Raw genomic sequence first — 21,920 nt, 5'->3', positions numbered from 1 at the left:
AAGTTCTATCGTCCCACATAGTTCCCTCTGGGCCTCCCCTTGCCACCACTTTCTGATTGCTGTTCCCATAGGGTAGTTTTGTCTGTGCTAGAACTTCCCATACACGATTCATGCAGCGTGCACTTTTCGTCTGGCTTTTCTCACTCCATGTAACGACTGTGGGATTCATCCATACTGTTGCGTGCATCGTCTGTACAGCCAGAATAGTACTGTCTGAGTATCTGCTGAGTAATATTCCACCATATGGATGTTCCACAATTAGTTTGGACACTTGGGCTGCTTCCTGTTTCGGCGATTAGAATAAGACTGCTATAGATGTTCTTGTACAAGTCTTTGTGTGGACATATGTTTTCATTTTCTTCAGTAAATACCTAGGAAGAGAACTGCTAGGCCATAGGGTAGATACTCATCTAACTTTATAAGAAATTTCTGCTTGTTTTCTAAGGAAGCCTCAGTTTGTTCTTCCTGGTCTTGACCTCCTTTTCTCTGGATGAGAAAAAGAGATTCCAAGAATCAGCAAAGATTGGAGCTGTACAAGTCTTCAGAGGTCAGCCTCCGACCCCTCATCCTGAGATGGGGATCCAGGCCTGGGGAGGGGTGAAGTTTGTTCAAGGAACTCCTGTGAGACCTGGAAGAGCCAGAACTGGGACTGGTGGCTCCCGATAAACTTGCTCCTGGCTTCAGCCAGGTTGAGAGGGTGTCTGTTCTTGCAACCAAGTTTCTTGACAGAAACATATAAGAGAAGTGCAATCTCAGCCCCTGTGTACTACCCACATAGACTCACCCCAGAAGGAATGGGAGATGCCAGCTGGGTAAGGGACCCAGGCCACGGCTCCCTGAGGGCAGAGGCTACGCCACCTTGTTCACAGCTGTGTGCTCCCTGTGCCGCAAGTAGAAGCTGCTAAATGAATGGACGGTACAAGCTGCCAGAGGCTGATGTGCTGAGGGGCAGGGGGCCTTCCTGGGAGACTTCCTGGAGGAGTGGCCTTGGAGCTGATGCCTGGAGAACTATCCCTCCCAAATCTCTCAGTGCTCTTATGTCCATGGGTCTGTCTCACAGGGGGCCAGACCAGTAGCAGTGTGGGCACTCACTGGTTTTACATACTGGGACACTGACACCCCGACAGGGGAAGGAACGGGCCTGAGGGAGGCCACAGCAGAGCTGGGACCAGAACTGGCGGGGGGCAGTCCTTGACCTGAGAGGAGATGGGCTTGGGGGCGGGAGAGATGGGGACTTCTGCCCTTACAGCCACCCAGATAGCAGCCTGCATGGGCCTGGAAGCGTGAGCTTCCGCTCTGGACAGCTGGTTGCAATTACCAAGTGCAGGAGGACAGGCAGGCAAGGGGGGTGCTGCCTCCAGAGAGGGGCTAGGGAAGGCAGGGCACTGAAGAAAGGCCCTGGAATGCAGGCCAGCTGGACGGCTCTTCCTTGAATGTTCCAGCTTAAAAAAAATGAAACTTCGCTACTTTTCTCTGGTCCACCAATTGGGCATGTGATTCTGAAGACCTCATACAATTTTTAAAGATAAGAAAAAAGTGTTCTTTTTCTTGGAAAGTGATGGACAAGTGCTCCTCTGTAGATTTGCTCTCCGGAGGTGTCTCCTGGGTTCCCCTGGGCAGGGCTGGCTGGTAAAGCCCCGGGGCACACAGGGTTCCACCCAGCTCCAGGGCTCAGGTGTGCACAGGAGTCCTGGAAGCCGGCCCTTCTGATCTCTCTTTCTCTCCCCCACCCTTTTTTTTTTTTGCGGTGCGCGGGCCTCTCACTGCTGTAGCCTCTCCCATTGCGGAGCACAGGCTCCGGACGTGCAGGCTCAGCGGCCATGGCTCACGGGCCCAGCCGCTCCGCGGCATGTGGGATCTTCCCGGACCGGGGCACGAACCCGTGTCCCCTGCATCGGCAGGCGGACTGTCAACCATTGCGCCACCAGGGAAGCCCATCCCCCACCCCCTTTTTTGAAGGGTCCTGGTCTGCTCTGTACAGAAGGAGGAGGGTGAAGCCTTCTTAAAGCCCATGGGAAGTCAAGGTCGTGGTTACCTTGGTGGGGTGGGGTGGGGGCACAGGGGGCTCCCGGAAGCTCACGTGCTCCGTTCCTTTGTCTGGGTGCTGGTGACATGGTATGATGGGTTTGGGAACACTCAGTGAGCCGTCTATTCATGATGTGTGTGCTCTTCCCAAAAAGTTGAAAAAAGGACAAAGGAACTAAGCCCACTTAATTAATAAGGGGCAGACAGCAGGCATTATCTTGCCAAACGGGGGTGACCGAGTGTATGATAGGGGAAACTGAGGCGCAGAGGAGTTAAGGAGTTCATACGCTGTCATGATTAGGAACGAATCTCTGCCCCTAGAAAAGCCACCTCGCCCCTTTCCCAAAGAGGAGCCAGTGGGTCTCCCTGATACCAGGGAAAGCCCTGGAACTCTGCGGTCACAGGCGGCAGGACGGAATCACTCCTTGGTCCTGGCTCTTCAGGGAGGAGACAAATGGAGGGCCAGAGGTGTTGCCGCAGAGGAGACCCAGCTCAGTCTTCGGGAAGATCTAGTCGTGACCATTTGGTGACAGACCACCACATGCTGTTGACTGGTGGGCCTCCCAGGAGACACCCTGGGGAGCCCAGCAGGGATTCCTCAGGCAGTGCCCTCCCTCCGCCACTCCCTTTACCCACTGCAGGAATGGAGCTGGGTTAGCCAGAAACTTAGGTCACGTTCCCGTTCCAAGAGCCAGGGAGGGCTGGAGCGAGGGTTGTCTGCAAGGTGCAGGAACAGGCTTGGAAAGGGCTTTTCCAAAGAGCAGAGCGTGCACCCCGGCTGGCCCCCCACGGGCCCCCAGTTCAGGGAAAGAAGGCAGAACACATCCCTTAGGACGCAGCAAACCCTCTTCCCTGACCTCTCCAGCCTCCGCTGTGGCCTTCCTCTCCATGTGCTGTTCCTCTGCCAGGAACGCTCTTCCATTCACAGCCCCACCCTCTCTTCGTGGCTGATCCCATTTACCCCATTCGCACTTCTGTCTCTGGTCTCCTCGCCCAAATAGGCTGTCGGTCCCCCACCGTTGCCCATCCCCGCAGAAATGCAGTACTCAGAAGGGACTAGAGGTTGACATCAATGAATGCATGCATGGACACCCAGCTGTGGCTTCCTGAGTCATTCAGTGGAGGGACGGAGTGTGGACGCCTGGGTTCAAGTCTTGGCTCTGCAGGTCACAGGGCGGGCCTGCCTCAGGTTCCACATCTGTAGAGTGGGGGAATCATTCTTGCCTGTCCCACTGGGCAGCTGCAGAGACTCACCCAAGGAGGAAGATGGTGGGGCGCTGTGGCTGGGACTGTGACGGACGCCTGGAAAGACCAAACAGATGAGGTCTGGGTTCAGTCTGGAGGGGGCTGTGGAGAAGGGAGGGGGTCGAGGCTCGTGTTGTCAAGTCACTTCCTGTTGCGAGGGTTCTCAGGGCCAGCCCCAGGCCGCAGACTTTCCTGGGGCTCACCACGACCCTGACGGGGGCTGCAGAGCCCCAGGGGTGGTTTAGGCTGGGACGATCATTCCGCTAAGCCTCAGATGGCAGCAGCAGATGGCCCCAAGCTGGTGGCAGGGGGCGGGGGGGTTGGGACGTCTGAGGTAGGCAGCCCCTCTGCGGCCGCCAGCTCTGTGGCAGACGAGGGCCTCCTCCCACCAGCTGTGCCAGCAGTCACCCTCCAGTGTCCCCACTCAGCACGACCTCCATCTGCGCGCGATGCTCAGGCTGGTCCTCAATGCCCACGTTCCTGGTCGGGGGCGAGAAAGCTGGAGGTGTCAGGCGGCTGGAAACGCTCTGAGAGGAGACCCCGCGTCTCCCAGGGGGGCAGTGTATGAGATCTGGACGCAAGGCTTGCCTCACCTAACGGCTGAAGGTCCCCGGAGCCCAAGCCTGCCGGCCTCTGCCCTGTGAAACAGGAGGTCTCCGCGTGGCGGACTCTTCCAGTCCTCAACGGCGTGCGCCGATCCTGCTGGGCTCCCAGGGCCCACCAGTGCCATGCAGGGCAGTGACTGGGGTCTGCGGGGCAAGCGACGGGCTGTGGGAAGACCCTGGTTTGGTGGAAAGAGGCCCGTGTGCCTGGTGGGCGGCGGGCGCTCCCTTCCCTCTGTCCTTGTTCAGAAGTGTCCCAGGTAATTAGAGCCAGCTTCTGCCCGGCAGTGAGGACGCACAGCTGGGCTGGGGGTGGGGAGACCAAGCCAGTCCCAGCCGCTTGTCCCAGGAGGGAGGGGTCCCCTGGCTGCCCAGCTCTGCACTCTTCTGCCTCTGTGGGGCTTGGGATTTGGAAAACACTGAAGGTCAGATGAAGCCTGGAGGACAAGCCCTTCCTGGAGCCACTGAAGGGGGGTGTCAGGAAAGGGAGGGACTCGCAGGTGCCAGGCCCTTGTCTTAGGATTTTATCCTGGTGGCAACAACTCTTCATAGGGTGTCGGTGTGTTGAGGGCACCCCGGGATCCCCGGGGGTTCCAGACGCTGATCTCCCTAGTCTGGGGCGCGGCCTGGGCACAAGCATGTTTACAGCCCTTCCTCCAGATGACTCTGATGTGCCTCAGGATTGAAAGCCGCCAGCTGTGAGGGCAACATCCTCACTTCATTCACAGATGAGGGGACCAGCCTCATCTGAGAGGTTGCGTAACTTCCTCAAGGTCACACAGCAGGAAGTGCCAGAGAAGGGCCCACGCCCTCATCGCCAGGGCGGAGGAGCATGGGCGCTTTGCAAAGGCCCCTTAGGGCTGTTTCTCGCCTCCCCCAGCACTGTCCCAGGCCCACAGCGGCGGCTTAGGGACAGGGGAGAGCTAGGCATCACAGAGGGGCTGGCAAGAGAGCACGCAAAGGATGCGGGTACTGGGGCTCCAGCTCTACTCCTGCCACTCACCACTGGGCCTCAGGTTCCTCAGCCTTAAAATGGGAAGAAGCGCCAGTGCCCTGCCCACCTTGGTGGGAAGGGGGCACGTGTTGTACCCTCAGGAGGGGCTGGCAAGGGGAGAGGGACCCGCTGTCGTTGAGAGACCCTCTAGTCTGGGGAGGTCATGTGAGCAAAGCAGCTTCTGCAGCTCCTCAAGGCCAGCTGCGGGAGGCCCTCTCCTTCCTGCAGCCTTTTTTGGTGGCTGAAACCCTAGACTGATCCCGGAGCCAGACAGGCGGGCAGACAAGCGCATTCTTTTCAGGGGAGGCCCCCTCCTTCTCTCTCTGGAAGCCGGGAGCGGGGAGGGCAGGCCTGCCCAGGCCTGACCCCAGACTGGGTTTCAGACTGTGGGGCGAGTAGGGCTCCCTGGGGACTTGTGGGGCGAGCGGTGGGAGGGAAAGGCCCAAAGGCCCTAGTCTGCGGCTGGGAGTCGTGTGGGAAGAGGTGGCAGGGGGCTGATTCCAGGAGCCCTGGGGCTCCTGGGCTGCAGCTCCAGCACTGGCTGTGGGCACTGATGCCCAGTTTCTGGGCAAATCCCTGCGTGCCCAGTCTCAGTTTCCCCGATGACTGTCACCAGCCCTGGAACTACAGATGTCACAAGACTGGAAACTGAGCTGTAAAAAAGGTTGCTTTCAGTTTTCAAAACCCATCAAAGGTCACTTTACTGCTGTGCATCCCCCTAAATGAAGAGGAAGGCGGGTATGACGTGCACACAGGCATACTCTGGACGGCGCTTCTGCAGTGCTGGTCAACTTAAAAAAAATAACGTGTTCCTGGCGTCCTCCCACAGGAACAGGGCTGGACACGGGCCCCACTACTCAGGAAGGTGGGAGGTGGGAGGCAGCTTCCTTCCACAGCCTCCCTCTGCCCAGCAGGCTGACAACCTTGACCCGGGTCACGAGCCCTCCATTCTGCTCCCTGGGTGGGGGAGGGGGTCCATCTCGGGCGCCATTCTGGCTGCTAAGTCGCCCTGGCACAGCCTGCCTCTCGGGGAGGTGGAATGGCTGCGGGAATTCAAACCGTGCATCCTGGACACACGGGCTTTGAGCAGTGCGAGTCTCAGCATCGCCGGACCTTGTCTCGTCTCCTGCAATATGGAGACCTCAAAGCAGCGGCGTAAGGAGCAGATGAGGCAAGACCCGGCCTGGCGGGTGCTGTGTCAGCCAGGGATCAGCTTTCCCGCGCATCCTGTGGCCAAGCAGCGGCTCCGCTGGTGTCCCTCTGGTTCCCTCTCTGCTGCGACACCAACGGGCTCTCCAGGGAGCCGAGCCTGTTAAGGGGAGCGATGTCCTCTCCAGGTCACAGCAGGACCTCTCTGCAGCCCTGCCGAGGCTCTGAGGAGGGTCTGGACCACACTCTGGGTGAGCCAGCAGGGACAGAGAAGAACATTCAGAATCCAGAACACGAGATCGCTGAGCTTTTGGAGACACAAGATCTCTACCTTTGGGATGATCTGTAAGGGTGTGAACAGTTCCATAAGTGCCCACAGCGCTGCTGGGCAGAGCCAGTCACCACAGTCACTGAGCGGGCTCTGTGTCAGGCAGTTCCTGGCCCATTTCTTCCTCACAACAGCCCTGGGCTAGGAAAGAGGATCCCATCACCGATCTCTTACCGGTGAGCACGCGGAAGGGTACAGAAGGTCTAACTCTGACGAAGCAGGCCTGGTCTCTGCCCAGCTAGGCAACGGAGCAAGGAAATTCACATCAGGGCATTTGTTAAGGCACAACCTCAAGAGGACGGAGGATGGGCTTCCCTGGTGGCGCAGTGGTTGAGAGTCCGCCTGCCGATGCAGGGGACACGGGTTTGTGCCCCGGTCCGGGAGGGTCCCACATGCCGCGGAGCGTTTGGGCCGCTGAGCCTGCGCGTCCGCAACGGGAGAGGCGCCACCCTGCGTGAGGGTGTGGGTGGAGCCTCCTGAGGTTACTTGGAAACCGACTGGGGGGACGCTCCTGCAGTGCTGATGCTCTGGTCTTTGGGATCTTCCTAACGATACAATGAGATTCCCTCATTTGATCTGCCAAGTGTAAGGACAGTGATATGTATGTCACTCAAGACTCTTGGTAAACCCAACTTAAGGAAAAAGTGAAGTGTGTCAGGATAACAGGCACCTCAACATCTGAGGAAAGGCATGAGAGCCCTCAGGTTTCCATGACAACAGGAACCTGGAACTCATGCCACCAGGAATCATGCTGTCATGCTTCTGCTTCTCTCCCACTATAGACCAGCTCCTCCCCTGACCCAGGGCAGGAAGCAGCCTCCAACAGACCTGGGTGTGACACTCTGTAGCCTCCCCCACCACTACCAGAGGGGACAATTCCAAGGAGTGGTCCTGACTGGCCTTAGCTTGGCCAGGTGTCTGTCCCGGCCACCTGTGGGCAGGATGACAGAGCACACTGCTTGGCTCAGCCTGGGGCAGGTGCCCATCCCTGGACCAGGTGGTGTTAGAGCCTTGACGTGAAGGGAAAATGGAGAGTAGTGGGTTCCAGGAGTGACTGCTGAGAATCTGATTTCCGAAGGCCTTGCTGGCTGCTAGAGCCGCTGTCAAGAAGGCACCATCCTCCAGTTCAATTGAGCAGACTTTATTCAGCACCTATTAAGTGCAAGGCACTGTGCTAGGTACTGTGGGAAATACAGAGAGTGAACACAGACAGCCCTGCCCACGAGGAGCTCACAGTCTAGAAAAGGAGGTAAGACACGGTACACAATCAGCTGCGGTGACACCAGCCAGAGTGGCAAGTGCCGAAAGCAAGACACAAATGCTATGGGGTCACAGAACACCATGAGGCTGCTTCTGTCGGAAGCTTTAGGCGAGGGTACAGAGGACGCAGGGCTGGGCCTTTGAGCGGGGAAGCCATTTGGGAGAAAGGGCATTTCTAGCAGAGGAGAGATGCACTCAGAGGTGGGAGCTCACAGGTAACAGAGGAAATTGGGTGGCTGCAGTGAGTGGGCAGGTGGGCTATACAAAGTGGGCAGTCAGGTACAACTGGGAGGTGGACAGCCAAGGATACTAAGCTCAAGGAGGTCTGAACTTGACGCTCTGGTCAAGAGAGCCACTGATCACTGAACAAGAAGAGGGGTGTGCAGAAATGTGTTCTTAGAAGATAAATCTAGTGGTTGTGGAGTCTGGGAGGGAGAGGGGGAAAGCTGAGAGGCGGGCTGACTGGTCAGAGGCTGACGCCCACACGGAGGCCATGAGAGCGTGACTGGGGGGCAGTGGTCAAAAAGGGACAAGAGTGGGCAAGGAGATCTTGTGGCGGGGGGGCGGGAAAGGAGAGCAAGGAACAGACGCAGGCCCAGTGTCTGGGGGACAGTGGGTCTGAAGATGTCCCAGGGCTTCTAGGTAGAGCTAGAAATGAACTCGTGAAGGGCAGGGCTGGAGCTGGGACTGGAAGCCATTGCAAAGAGGGGCGGTGGGAGTCAGGGAAGTGTGCTGGCCCCTAAGGGTGAGGGCTTCTCAAAATGTGGTCCCTGGGCCACCCGCATGGGAACCATCCAGGGAGCTTGCTGAAGCTGCAGATTCCCAGGCTTTACTCCAGAGCTACTGCATAAACATCTCTGGGGGTAGTGCCCAGCAGTCTGCATTTTTACTAATAGCTGCCCTCCCTGCTGTGAGTCCCATAGCTGGTCCAAGGTTTGAGAATCACCTGTTGAACTGGCCTTTAGGTAAAAGAAGGAAGAGGAATGAAGACGTTTAGGAGTGAGGGAAATCTCAGAAAATAGGGAAATAAGGTCAACGATGTCATGCTACGGTCACTGAATGTGGACACGGAGATTAAGGATTGGGAAAAGGCCTCTGAATTTGGCAACTGGGCGGTCTCCGATGACTTTCCTAGACTATTCCCACGTGGTGGGGTGCAGGCCAAGTTTGCAGACAGGGGAGTGAAGAGTGGCAAGCGTGTGGGGGGGAAGTAGTGACAAACAGAGTTCCTTTCAGGTTATTTTAATCTCAAGGATCTGGAGGACATGGGGAATGATGGAGAGGTAGATAATGCAGAAATGGAGTCTGAGTAACTAACCAAACTACCGTTGGGAGATGAGAGGAGATGGGCCCAGGGATGGATGGACGGACGGACGGAAGGACAGGTGGGGACGTGGAAGGGCTGGTGGGGAGGCGGAACTGGGGAGGGACCTCCAAAGGACGCAGTGTCTCAGAGGTGTGTGGGAGGCAGGCTGGGCCTGAGAGGGGGTGGTGCCTGGGCCCAGGGCCTGGGGGGAGGGGCACGGACCTGGCGGTGGCGGGGTGCGCTCAGAGCCTCAGGGGCTTCTATGCGTGGATCATATTCCCCACGTGCCACAATAAGCCCAGGCAATAAAGCAAAACCACCCCTCCTGTCACGGACACCAAAAGCTGCAACAGGCCCCCAGAGTCCCTGGAGACACAGCCATGGCCCGCTACGCCTGCCAGAACAATGCTGACCCTTCATCCAGGATGGCTGAGAGGCCTTCTTACTGTTCTTCCAGCTGGCAGCCTACAGGGTCTCAAACACCGGCTACTTGACAGAAAGGTCAAACCAGTCTTTCTTCTCCCAGAGGCGGCAGCCTGGGGCCTGGGGAAGAATGCAGGCCCAGGAATCACTCCGCATCACCACCTACTTATTCTTTAACCCTGGACAACCTCTCTGAGCAGCAGACACCAGTCTGCTGAATGAGGGTGGCATCCTCTGCCCTGCCACCTACTTCATTCATTCCATGGAATGCCATGGAATACGGGATGCAGAGCCACCGCACACGACAGCCCCCTACAGCCCCAAGGCGTTACAGGAAGCACTGCTGCTGACACTCCCAAGGTGGTTTAGAACTCTTCCATGGGAGGCAGACCATCAAGAAATAGTTTACAGCATCAACACTGAGCCTAGTATTAAGAGGAGCCTGGGAACAAGTAACGGACTTCTTTTAATAATCGTTTGAAAATTGAATTGTAAAATATTAAATTTAACTAAATTTGATAGATTTAAGAACGAACCATGAATTGTTTCATTTACCAAGGTAAGTAAGTAATGCTTTTCTGACACTCCTCCCACTTGGTCTTCTATGTTCTTCCTTCCTGCAGCCGAGAAAGTGGAAAGGGGCAGGTAGAGCTCTCAGAAACAATACTAAGACCACAGAGGCTTACACAATTCATAGGTCAAAGGTCAAGTCACTTCTAGAGCCCAGAAAACTCCTGACCTCTAGGCCTAGCCAGCTCTACCTGGCATCAGCGGAGGCTCAGCCCCCTTCCAGGACTGGCAATCAAGGTATGCCCTCTAGGTCCTTCTCTGAAACAGGAGAAGTGCTGGATTGGCAAGGCTGCTGGACAAAACCCTGACCCCAAAGGTCAGAGTCACCGCAAGACCCAGCCCTCACACCTCTGCTGTTATTTTTAAAAACCACCAGTTGTGAAGCTGAGGCACAGGGGCTGGGACTAATGTCGCCTTCCGGCCTGCCTCGAGTCTTCTACCTCCACGTGCATAGCTGGGTGACTCGGGCAACCTGCCCCCTTGCTGACAAGCAGTTCCACAGTAGGATGCATCTTAAAGGCATCCAAGAGAAAACATGATTGAAGGATGACTTTGGCCACCTGGAGGACTCTGGACTCACCCCTCGAGGGATGCGGGGGTCAGACACGCCTGGAGGGAGCACTGGGGGGAGACACCTAGGTGTGCTCATGGCCAGCTAAGTCCCTTCACCGTGAAGAACGAACCAGCACCGAGTCCTCGGCAGCTGTTTCTGGGGACCGGGAGAGATGTGATCTACAAGGCAGACGTGAGACTGACCACGAGCAGCCTACGGAGAGAACAGGTATAAAATACGAAGCCCTTTGAAGGTCCAGAGAACAATAAAGATGTTAGGAATTAATTAGCCAGAAAAAGTATTTCACTGACACAGAATTTAGGCAACACTGAAAACACAATACTAAGATATCAGTTCTGAGAAAGACTCACAGACAGGAAGGGCAGCTTAGGAGGACACTAGAGAGACAAACACAGGAAAAATAAATATGGGGCTCTGGGTCCCCACAGAAGCTACTAATGCTGTTTACTGGCTTGGGTCATTCTTGAGAATAGAAAACCATTTTTTTGGCAAAGCTGCACAAACTTCACATGGCGGGTGGTCTCCCAAGGCTGTGGGCACAAAATTACTCTAATGATGGGGCTCCTCACTAAACTTTCTCACATCCCACTAGTATCTTCAGAAGCTAATATGTGACTTCTAGAGTCAGTCAGGGACTGGCTGGTGAGTGTGTCTGAGCCCAGGACGAGGAATCCGGTCCACGGCTGTGGACTTGGGCGCGTCCAGACAGAGGGCACTCTGAGCCTCAGTTCCCTCTTCTGCAGGGTGGGAGGGGAGGAAGGGCTAGACTAAGTGAGCTCTCAAGTTTCTTCGGCTTGGATGTTCTGTGCGTCTAACTTTGCCCTGGTCATTAACAGCGGCTAGGCACAAGGTGCCATCTAGCGGCGCCACTTTTCACTCTCACAAATGGCTCCAATGAAAGACTCCAGAGGAGCAAAATTAACTCCTCGGGACTCTAATGCCAGGGCTGAGGGCAGAGGAGCTGGGAGGGGTGAGCACACTTCATGCTAGCGGATGTGACATAGTCATCTCAAGAAAATATAAGAGGTCTTGCCTTCCCTAAGAAAGCAACTCTTTTTTTATTTAGAAAGGCTAATCATATCCATTTGTCAATATTTTCAGCGTTAAGGAAAATAGTTTAAAAAACATAAAAATGTAAGTACACTCAAGAGTAACTGCTATTAAACAGTTCTGAACAGGCAGAAAATGTAGACTTTCCTTTTACAGAAAATGTTAAATCTGTAATAGCAGCATAATTTATATATAGAAAAAAGCTGGTTTTGAAAACCCAGATTTTTTTATACACAAAACATCTGTTTTTTTCTATACACTACAACAGCATTTCCACTGGGAAATTGGTTTCTTCACATTTTGTCACTTCCTGCTGCCATGTGCAGATACTAGACTGAGTGCATCTTCAGCCCGGAGCCCCAGTTCCCGACGGCCTTCAGTCCAACACCATGGCGGAAAGCGCGTTCAGGTCTTTCATGTATGGATGAGCTGCCAAGATCTGGTCGATTTTCAGTCTTTGCTCTGAGTCAGGGAAGATCTTCAGAAGGGCTTCCCTTAGCTCGTTGGTTTCCGCAGAAGATCTCTGTGCTGGCATGGGCAGATTCTGCTGGATGTTGGGAAGGTTTGGCAAAAGTGGGAAGCGGGACTGCTGAGGAAGCCAGTGGCTGGGTGGGGTGCCCTGAATCCGGGCTGGAGGCTGGTGGCCGGTGCTGGCTGCCTGGGTGCCAGGGACTCTGAAGTTGGGGTCAAACATGCCCACAGTTGGCAGGGCATTGAGTAGGGGCTGCATATCTCTGTGAACGGAAGCAAGTCCTGGTGAGCTGGGTTATGAGATAAACAAGAAATCTGTCTAAACATCTGCTGCTGACACCAAGGCTCAAGGAGCTGCTTGCTCTCTGGCCTCTGAAGGCAAGATAGAAGACTGCAGCCAAGGCAGGGATGGCAGCTGTCCACAGTGGGGCCCGTGAGGATGCCAATGACACCAATTCCCCATCAGTCATGACAGGGAATGCTAGCTCTTCATGAGCGACTCCACCTCCCTGGCCTGCTGCTGTGAGGACTAACCAGCTGCTTGGCTCTAAACCAGGGTGTACCAGAATCACCTGGAAGCTTTCAAAAGAACTGGAAACACGGCCCTACTCTCCTGCAGGTTCTGATTCTCTGTGGAGCCTGGTTGACAGGGCTGAGAAAAACGAAACCACTTTGGGCAGAGAGGCTGCCTCCCCAGCCCCCCAAGTCTGAGTGAGACATTGGTGCCCACAACTTGAATGCACGTGAGTGTGTATACAGCGTCTGTACTGTTAAAAAGCCTCCCACTTGACTCTGCCTTGCAGCTGAGAAATGGGGCTGCCTGAACACTTCTCCCAACTTCAAAAGCTCAGTCCCTCTGTGGGGGGGGCTATTACTAACTTCTTATTCAATTAATTAACACTTTTGTGAAGAGCCATTAGGTGAGCAGGCAGGACTGACCCTGCTGCCAGGCTGCTGAGGCTGTAGAAGGAGCCGGAACTCTCCTTCCATTGTTTGACCCATGGGCCTTGATGCTTGCACACAGGCCTCAGGTCTTAAAGCCTAGCAGAGGATTTCCAAGTTCAGACTTCTGAAAGAAAATGAGACATGTGGACATTCAACAGGTGTTAAAAATGGCTGCCGTTCTCTTGGTGTCGGTAGAGAAGCAGGACCTTTGGGAACTAAGTCCTCATCTGTGTAATGAAACCCAAAGGTTCAAAAGAGAAATGATTCACAAGACCTGGGAGCTGAAATCATGCTGGTCTTGTGTGCAGAAGACAGCTCTGTGTGAACCACCCGTCCCCCCAAAGGATCCTGTTATAAATGGAAAGGATCAGCTATAGTCTCACTGCCTTAAAAAGCTGGGGGAGCTGTGCGTCTGATTCCTTTCAGTTTAGACCTCCATAGCATCCCTGTGCAAACATCTGTTGAGAAATACACAGAAATGTAGCCTGTTTTACTTTAAAAAAGGGAAAAGGTCTATCACTGGGGAATATGATCTGCCACTCAGGCACACAGGACACTTTAGTTAACAGCGCCCATTACTTGAGAATTCTGAAAACAGAAACAACCACTAGCAACATGTCTTTAAACACAAACAAACAAAAAACCCAAATCCACAACAAAGAAAACCTAAGCTATCAAATCAATTTCGGATAAATAGAGAATACTGGCTTCTCTATTGAGGTAGAAAGTAACACTTCCCCAGGCAGTGATTCCTGAAGAGTAAATAAATTAATATAAGCATAAAATATTCAAAGCAAATGATTTGGGAAAATGAACTTAAAAAAGATATTCAGACACACACCATGAACCCAAGCAGCATTCACTAATAAGTGACCACTAGCAAAATCTGCTTTGTCTTCTTAGACCTACAGAAAATCTGGCTCCCCATCCTCTCCTGGGATTAAAACCAAAAGGACCACAAATGAAGATTTGGTCTTTGGGAGACATTCCACATATATTTCACCAGCACTAAATCTAAGGCTATTTTAAAAAAGAAAACACCATTTTTAATCTTTAGAGAGAGAGTACTCACCCTGAAGCACAAAGAACTGAAACAAACTTGTAAATGCAAGACAATCTGGAAAAGGAAATACCTAAGGAAGACTTCCTTCCGAAGAAATTCTTCTAATCGAGGTCCACTTCTTCCCAGAGGATCATCAGGGACCATAAATATGTCCCCCACAAAGGTATACTGGAGCAATCTACAACATGGAGAACAATTACAGTGCTGGAGGAAAAAAATTAAAGGCTGCTTAACTGCCTAAAGCAAAAAACAAATACACCCCAGTTAAACCATTTTAATTTCTCTTTTGGATACAAATATTGGTCAATACAATAGAGTAAGAAACTTTTACCCTATTGGCTCTCACATTTCTTAGCAAGACTTTCAGATTTTTATCTGGGCCTGGGAAGCAGTTCCTTCTCCTGACTTTCAATGTAACTTTGAAAAATAAGACTGAAAGACTGTCTTAGGATACAACAGGTGCTTAGGATACAACAGGTGCTCAACCAAGGTTTAATTTTTGAATAAATGAGTCCATAAGCAAACCCACTGATGTTCTTTTAAAAAAGGGAAACAGTGTATGAAGAAAGAATATTGAAGGTCAGTTGAGCATGATTTATCAAGTCTACAAAAATGTTTAAAAAAGAAAAAAGTCCAAATGGCTGGTTTGCTGCTTGGACTTTGGTTTCTGCCTTGTTTTATGAATTCTGAAGGCAATGGGTTGGTGTGTGACTGAGTCTTGACTCATTTAAACCTTCCATGCATACACAGATGAGTGTCCAATACTGACAACCAGCCCAGGGCACAGATCCAACAGAAGCACATACTGTACCCAGGTCAAAGACCAATTCTGAGTTCAGCTATCAACAACAGTTTTTTCAGTCAAAATGCATATAGTAATTAACTTTCACCTGGGCATCATTTTCTAGAATGATGAACCAAAGAATCATTTTCTAAAATCCTCCACAAAATATAAATATCAGACAAGTGGCAACTGTGAAACCCCTAAAGAGGTAAGTAGGTAGTTACACTAGTTATAGAATAGTTATACTAGATATACACAGCCTTGAGGTATGTTTTTTAGATTTGTGGCATTTATGACTCATCCCTGGCACTACCATAAGAATATTGCTTTTTGTTAACTTGTCAGACGATGCTTGCTAATGGAAAGTCCTGGAAGCTTGTGTTCACTGATCTTAATGCAGCTGAACACATTCAGAGTGTCATTACAAACAAAAAACTTACAGTAGTGACTGCAAACTCCTGACTTTGTTATTTTGGATGATATTCAACATGTTTTCAATACAGATGACTAAACTTGGTAAAATGATGGTAAAATGCTCAAGAAAAGCATCAGATAGTAAAAAGTAGAAACACTCTCTCCTCTCCCAAAAGTGAAAGCCCAATCAGTATATTGATTTTGGTCCTACCCTCTTGATGAACTCATAGTTGTCATTGAACCCCAACCTTCATATTTCATAACTGAGTAAAGTCAGGAGGCCCAATGACTTGCTCAAGTATCCCTCGGCATCAGGGCAAGGTGAAGTCAGGTGGCCATTTCTGCTCCATCACAGTTAACAGAGAGTTAACTGTGCCACAAAGATGTGCCTCTTGCCTCCTGCCAGGGAAAACTGATCTACAGAAGACACCTGTAGGCACAGAGCATGCTCACACATCACCTGCTGGAGCTACTGCTTTGTGTTGCGCCCTCCCGCTTACGGAGAAGGGCCAGCCATCCTGTGGACTGGGAGCATAGTCTTATACTTTAGGCCCCCGACACTGCTTCCAAGGTGGACGCAAAACAAATAATAAACAACAAAAGACATCTCTGACCAAAGACAAAGAAGAAAATATTACCTTTTTGTAATTATTTCTCTCCAAGAGGCTGACTCAGTCACAAATTCTCTGAAGTTATCATTTGTTACAATTATGCCCCCAGTTTTGTCCGCTAAGTGTAGTAGAAACCTATGGTAATATAAAAGCGGTTAAAACGGGCAAGGAGGCAGGCATCCCTGGCTCAGAGAAGCTGTGTTATAAGAAAACAGAAGGATTTCCTCTTCACAGGAAAATCACCAAAGAATTTAACCAAGGCTGGGAAGCAGAAAGTTAAGCCCTTGTCAACTGAAGATCAATCTGAAATACTGAACATCTGAAATTACTAGAATAATTATAAATGAAGATCTGGTTTTCATACAATCTAACTCTTTTTCAAAATAATCTCAACCATAATTTATACATCTTTCTAGAGAAGTTGTATTATCAATAAAGGGTGGTAATAAGATAATGCATGAGGACTAGAGCAGAGAATGAATAAGGGTTGACAAGCCTGTGAAATCACTGTTAGGGTTTTGGTTGATAAGCTACGGTACTTTGGTTCTAAGAGTAGCTGCTTGACACAGTTGGCCTCGCAATGTTTTTTTCAATGCCTAAATTCACATTTTCTGCTCTGACTTAAGAAGAGATGTCCAGAACTGCCATTCAGTTTAGTCCAAGTTATAGATCCACTCAAATGCAAACTATGAAAAGATACATGGTAATCAAAAAGTTTAAGAATTAAATATTAAGGAGAATTCTATTTCGTTGTTGGAGATTATTCATGTTCAAGCCCTCTTAATGAGAGATTTGTGAGGATAATATGAGTTTTATCTCCTAATCAGGATAACCGCATTTGCCTGAGGCAATGTAGACAAAGATAATGAAACAATAAAGTAAGAGAATCACTACTAGAATTAAAGGTGCAAACAACTGCTTTTATTAATAGTAGTGAGTACTTAAAAGAAGATTAAAAAACAAGCCTCATTAGTTTCAGAAATCTTAGGAAACCTTGGTAAGTAAATATGATTTAGCATTTTGGATTATTAATAAGTATCTTAAATTATTTCTAACTGGCATGAACTGTAAGTGGTAATATCTGCCCAGACGTATTAACAAAAATAGGTAGTAAGGGCTTCCGTGCATGTACTGTGAATCAGGACTCATATTCACATCTGCTAAAAACCCAGAGAGCCATATAAATTAAGCAAAGGCCTAGCCTACACACTTGCGTATGCATTCAATTTCTGCTGGTGTGAGAATGAAGCTGCAGCGTTAGAGCATCTGAAGGTTCTTCACGAGCCTGGCGGTCAGACCTGCCTTTTCACCTGAGCACTCCACGGTCCCTACCCAGTATCTTAGAGCTGGAGCAAAGGTGGGCCCTCCATCCCACTCTCCCAGTACCTTCTCACCTACGCCCCGGCCCAAAGGTGCCCCCTCCCACACTCTTCTTCATGCCACCCCTGACTCTCCCCATCAGATCTGGTCTCTCATACCAGCCTGGTGAAGGGTAAGAGGCTGTCAGTGAGAAGGCCCCCCTTGCTACGCCCCTCTTTTCAGCTCTCACCCATCTGACCATCACTCACTACCTTGGGTTACAAGCTAAGCACTGTCTTCAATGTGGGGGAGCACTGTGGTAGAACGCTGAGGCTAAACCACTAGGGGGCTTAAGTGCTAGAGGCCAGAGAGAAAGAAAGAGGGAGAGGGCAGGAGAGGAAAGAACAGGCAGCCACTGTTTAGGTTCCCAGACACTTGTCATCTCAGCACCTGTTCTCTGAGCAATGTAACAACCTAAGAAATGCAGCTTATTCCTATAACATGAGGGGCAGCTGAGACCATGTTCTATGATGTGGAAGAAATACTGAGGGCTCAGGCATCACAATGACAGACTAAGTCACTGGCCAAGTATAACCAGCAGGAGACAGAGGAATGTTTGAAAACCACTCTTGAGGCTGCCACACTAGGACAAGACAAACATTACTTTTAGGAAGTATCAAAAAGAGTACAAACTCAATATCTGCTTTTACTTATAGATTCTCAGTCATGTTTTATTAAAAATTCTAACTCAGCAGCTTCTTTGGTAATCTCCTAAACCGTACAGCAAAGACCACTGAATGTATAACCTTAATGACCATAAATGTTAAAATTCTCAAACCCGAGCCAAGCGTGTCCACCGTCCGGTGGAGGAGGTGGTTGGCCCCTCACCACCCCACACCCACTTTAGAAAGGAAACCAGCCTTTCATACCTGTCATCATGAGAAGCAATTCTTTCTCCAAAGACCATCCGTGCAGGAGTTAAAGATAATATTCCGAGCTCCTGGAGCTGGGTTAAGAAGTGCTGTTCTGTTCATGGAATAAGTTGAATACACATTCAGAAAAAGGCTATCTTCCCAGATATTTAAATAAATGAAAGCACTCCCAAATGTTTCACCTGAAGAGTTGTGGGAAACCCTTTTTCTATTGACTCAAGAAGACTCAATGTTACTAACTTACTGGGACGGAAGGGAAAAAAAAAAATCAAGCAAGACATATATTAAGACAAATATAACATAAAAACTGACTTTAGCTATTTTTTAAACTTAAAACTGTTCAACTCATTTGCTTCTTAAATTAAGAAGAGTAAACCATAAACTTATATTTAATGGATCTTACCATTAAGAACTTTTTCACAGCCACATTACAAGCAGTAGAGGACAAAGAGAGTAAGGGCAAGAGTCCCTGGGAGGGAGGGCAGGGGTGGGAACAGGAAGAGTGATGGCAGTAGAAGCAGACAAACTGCTCTGTCCCGATCCCAGGAAGGGCAGGCTTGGTCTCTATTCCAAGAGTTTGTCAAATCTCCCTCTGGTTGGCATCCTATCTAATCTCTCTCTGTTATCTGTACAAATATTTACTGATTTTCATGGGAGTGGGTTGTGACAGAAGATAAAGGAGGGCCAAAGCCACAAACGAGTAATGGGCAAAAATGAAGCTAAAAGCTCAGAATCTAAGATCCCCACACCTACATTCCCTACAATGGTACTCACCACTGACTTAAGCTGAAGTGCCCAAACATGGTGTCTTTATGATTCTAGAAATGCACAGCACATAAGGCTTACAAGACTCTTACAGGGATCTTACTGCAAAAATAACTGAAATGAGTGGATCTGCCTCATTTCTCAAGTACCTTCTGTTAGGACCAATACATTCCCCTGAGTGAGGCAAATTGGGATACTTGGGAAATGTGGTTTTACCATTTCCACCTCAACAGTGACTAAGTTTTACTTCCTGCTGTAAATGTGTTGGGGGAGTCCTGTTCTCACGCTTCCTCCTCCCAATCTACCTTTTATTTCCAGGTAATCTGATGTGTTAAGCTGCCTGGCATAGCCCTTTCACTGGTTTTCCTATTACGACCCAAGAAACAAAAAACTTCAAGCTTCTCTGGAATATTTAAGGATTTATAGTAAGTTCAAATCTTTTGTGTGTGGCCTGCAGGTCAGCCACGCAGTACCATACAATTAACATAAATGACTCATATTAAGCTATTAAACAGGCTGTTAAAAAGGCATTCTCTTTGAGGGTTCCAAATTTATCAAATGGCCATTTTCAAAAATACTGTTTGAAGAGTAAGAAACCCAGGCTACTAGAAAGACATATTTAATCAACTTTTTAGAAAGTCAAAGAAAATTTTTGTGATATATAATGAAGTCTAATATAACTTTCTATATAAACAGCTATTTAACTTTCCATCCTTCCCCCAAGTATTTCTTATGCTGTAATACTCCTCAACTGATTTGTTTTTACTGGGTGCAAAGAATTTACAGTTTTGTTTTTAAAGTTGCGGCACATGACTCTATTCTAAGTAGTGTGTGTTGCAATTACAAGCCAACTCATTAAATACCTAATTAGTAATCTGGAAAATTCAGTTTGCCTCACCTGTGACATTAGGATCACGCCTTGTTCTCCACTGCGGGACAAATACAGTGATGTTTCTGTTGCCAAGCTTCCAAAAATATTCAACCGCAATCGCAATTCCACGACAAGAAAAGAACTTTTTCAGACCATGGCTATATGAGAAAAAGTAAAATTTATTTCAGTTTAAAGCATGTTTAAAGTATGTTAAGTTTCACCATGATAACTTTAATAATTAATTATTTAATTTAATAATTTCCTTTAATAGTCTGCTGCTCTGCAAAGCCAAGAGAGAACCCATGACAGGAGGTAGGATTCTTAATAGCTCTGTGATTTCTGTTGTATTTTATTCAGCTGATTTAATTGAGTGCCCTTTTGTGGTAGAAGGCAGTTTTAGCTTTAGGGCATACTTGTTTATTACACCTTTTTTTTTTTTTTCTGCAGTAAAAAACACAGGCTCCCCAAGCACAGGCTCAGTGGTCATGGCTCACAGGCCCAGCCGCTCCGCAGCATGTGGGATCTTCCTGGACCGGGGCACGAACCCGTGTCCCCTGCATCGGCAGGCGGACTCTCAACCACTGCGCCACCAGGGAAGCCCTTATGACACCTTTTATTTTTGTTTTCAGATAAAGAGACCTAGTCCACGGGCCTCTAAGAATGTTCTATGAATTTTATGAAGGAATTTGTTGCTGAAGCAGAAGCAGCTGCGATCAGAACTATTCCATGACACGGTCCTCACCACCACAACTTCCAAAGGCTTCGCGAATGCCTGTGGCTCCAGGAGGGCTGCATCCCCTTTTCTGGAGAACTGTGAAAGTGACTCAGTTTACAGCTTCCAGGAAACAAGTTGAGGGCAAGGCTCAAATGAAACTACCTGGGGGCCATGGCTGTGATTTTGTTGAACGAAGCAGAAAGCAGGCAGAAAATAAACACGGGACAGTACTGAACATGACTGAATACACTTTTTCTGCAAAAGGCCAGGCACTGTCTGCTGCGCCACGGTTGAACTGTCAACCGTAAGTAAAGGGGTGTAGCTAAATTCCATGTTTATAAAAACAGGTGGTGGCCAGATTTGGCCCCTAACTTGTAACCCCTGGTATAGAGGATTAAAAGCTGTTCCCCACCCCAAAACCTGGTAACAAATTTCAAAAGAAAAGAAGAAAAATATTTAAAATTTATTCTGCAGCAGTTAAGTAAAAGTAAAGGTTTTATTTAAAAAGTGTTTTTAAAAGTTTGAAATTTTGCAGGTAGTAATCCATTTGTCTACTCATGAGTATTAGAAAAAGGGAGAAATCCCTGTGATGTTACAGTTGAGATTAGCATAATCTGTCCTCACTGCTTCAATGATCGCCTATGAGGCAATGACAGTAAATTCTGCATCTTCAGTCCTGTCTTCTCACATCTCAAAACCACTTGGCAGGTACTTCCTTCATTTGGAGCTCTGCCTCCTCAGGCACAAAGTGTCCCAAGTCACCCCCAGGCTCTGCTAATTCTAACCCACCTGCACTGACTCCAGTCAGACTGACCCTGAAATGCAGCCATGCAGTCTCTGATTCTGCTCAGGGCCTTCTACAGCATCATTCTTCTACACAAATCCAGTGCCTGGCTTCGAGGGCGCCTCCACACCTGACTAGTCAGATGGGATCTGGCCAAAGCATACCTTCTGCTTCCACCACCATCCGTCATCACACTCTGGATTTTGGCCCAGGTGGTCTTGCCATTTGACTCTTCCTGGATTCTGAGCTTTTTCTTCTCTCTTAAACCTCCTCTCCGAATGCCCTCAGGACCCAAGGCCAGTCACTCTTCTTCTATGAAGCTGTCTCTAGACACAGGCCCTCAACCATCCCTCTTCTTTTCTCTGACTTGCTATCTTGTACTGTGCACCAGAACCACAGAACTTAGGAATGCATTTAAAGTCACATTAGAGATAAAAAGAATGAAACACCTCTTGAGAGAAAGAGCCACTTGCCCAGCTTGCACTGGCAGAGGGTGGATGAGCTGGGATTAGACTGACATTTCCTCACTCCTGGGCCAGTGCCCTTTCAACTACACCCCCAGCGGTACTGTCCCCAACTAAATCTACATTCTCATGGAGCAGGAATGGGCTGGACCTGTAAGAAACATCTAAAGTCCAGAAGAGTGGCTCAGAAATGCCTCCTTTTAGAGGCTAAAGCCCACTCTCTTCTCAGTGAACCATAAATAAGAGACTGCACAGGCATCAGCTATACCCCAGAAA

The 21,920-nt window shown here is 49.6% G+C and overlaps 1 protein-coding gene across 6 annotated transcripts in view; it reads right to left on the bottom strand.

Moving 5' to 3' along the window:
- Positions 1-7,468: 7,468 nt before the first annotated feature.
- N4BP1 (NEDD4 binding protein 1) overlaps positions 7,469-21,920 on the bottom strand; it is a 47,987-nt gene continuing 33,535 nt past the window's right edge. The window contains exons 3-8 of one of the 6 annotated variants that reach the window (XR_002175857.3): positions 19,709-19,839; positions 18,043-18,139; positions 15,842-15,949; positions 14,076-14,183; positions 12,937-13,066; positions 12,124-12,260 (exon numbers count right to left, since the gene is read on the bottom strand). Coding sequence is in view for 5 of the 6 variants with exons in the window: in XM_019932473.3 (XP_019788032.1) it covers positions 11,903-12,287; positions 14,076-14,183; positions 15,842-15,949; positions 18,043-18,139; positions 19,709-19,839 (829 nt within the window). In the remaining variant the exon portion in view is untranslated. Of the gene's footprint in view, positions 12,288-12,936; positions 13,067-14,075; positions 14,210-15,841; positions 15,950-18,042; positions 18,140-19,708; positions 19,840-21,920 lie in introns of those variants that run through there. The other 5 variants (XM_019932473.3, XM_019932474.2, XM_019932475.3 and 2 more) reach the window with 5 other exon arrangements.

The sequence above is a fragment of the Tursiops truncatus genome, chromosome 19 (genome assembly GCF_011762595.2).
Source record: "Tursiops truncatus isolate mTurTru1 chromosome 19, mTurTru1.mat.Y, whole genome shotgun sequence".
NCBI classification, from domain to species: Eukaryota; Metazoa; Chordata; class Mammalia; order Artiodactyla; family Delphinidae; genus Tursiops; species Tursiops truncatus.
The sequence above is the reverse complement of the archived record's forward strand: the minus strand, read 5'-3'. Positions and strand labels throughout refer to the sequence as shown.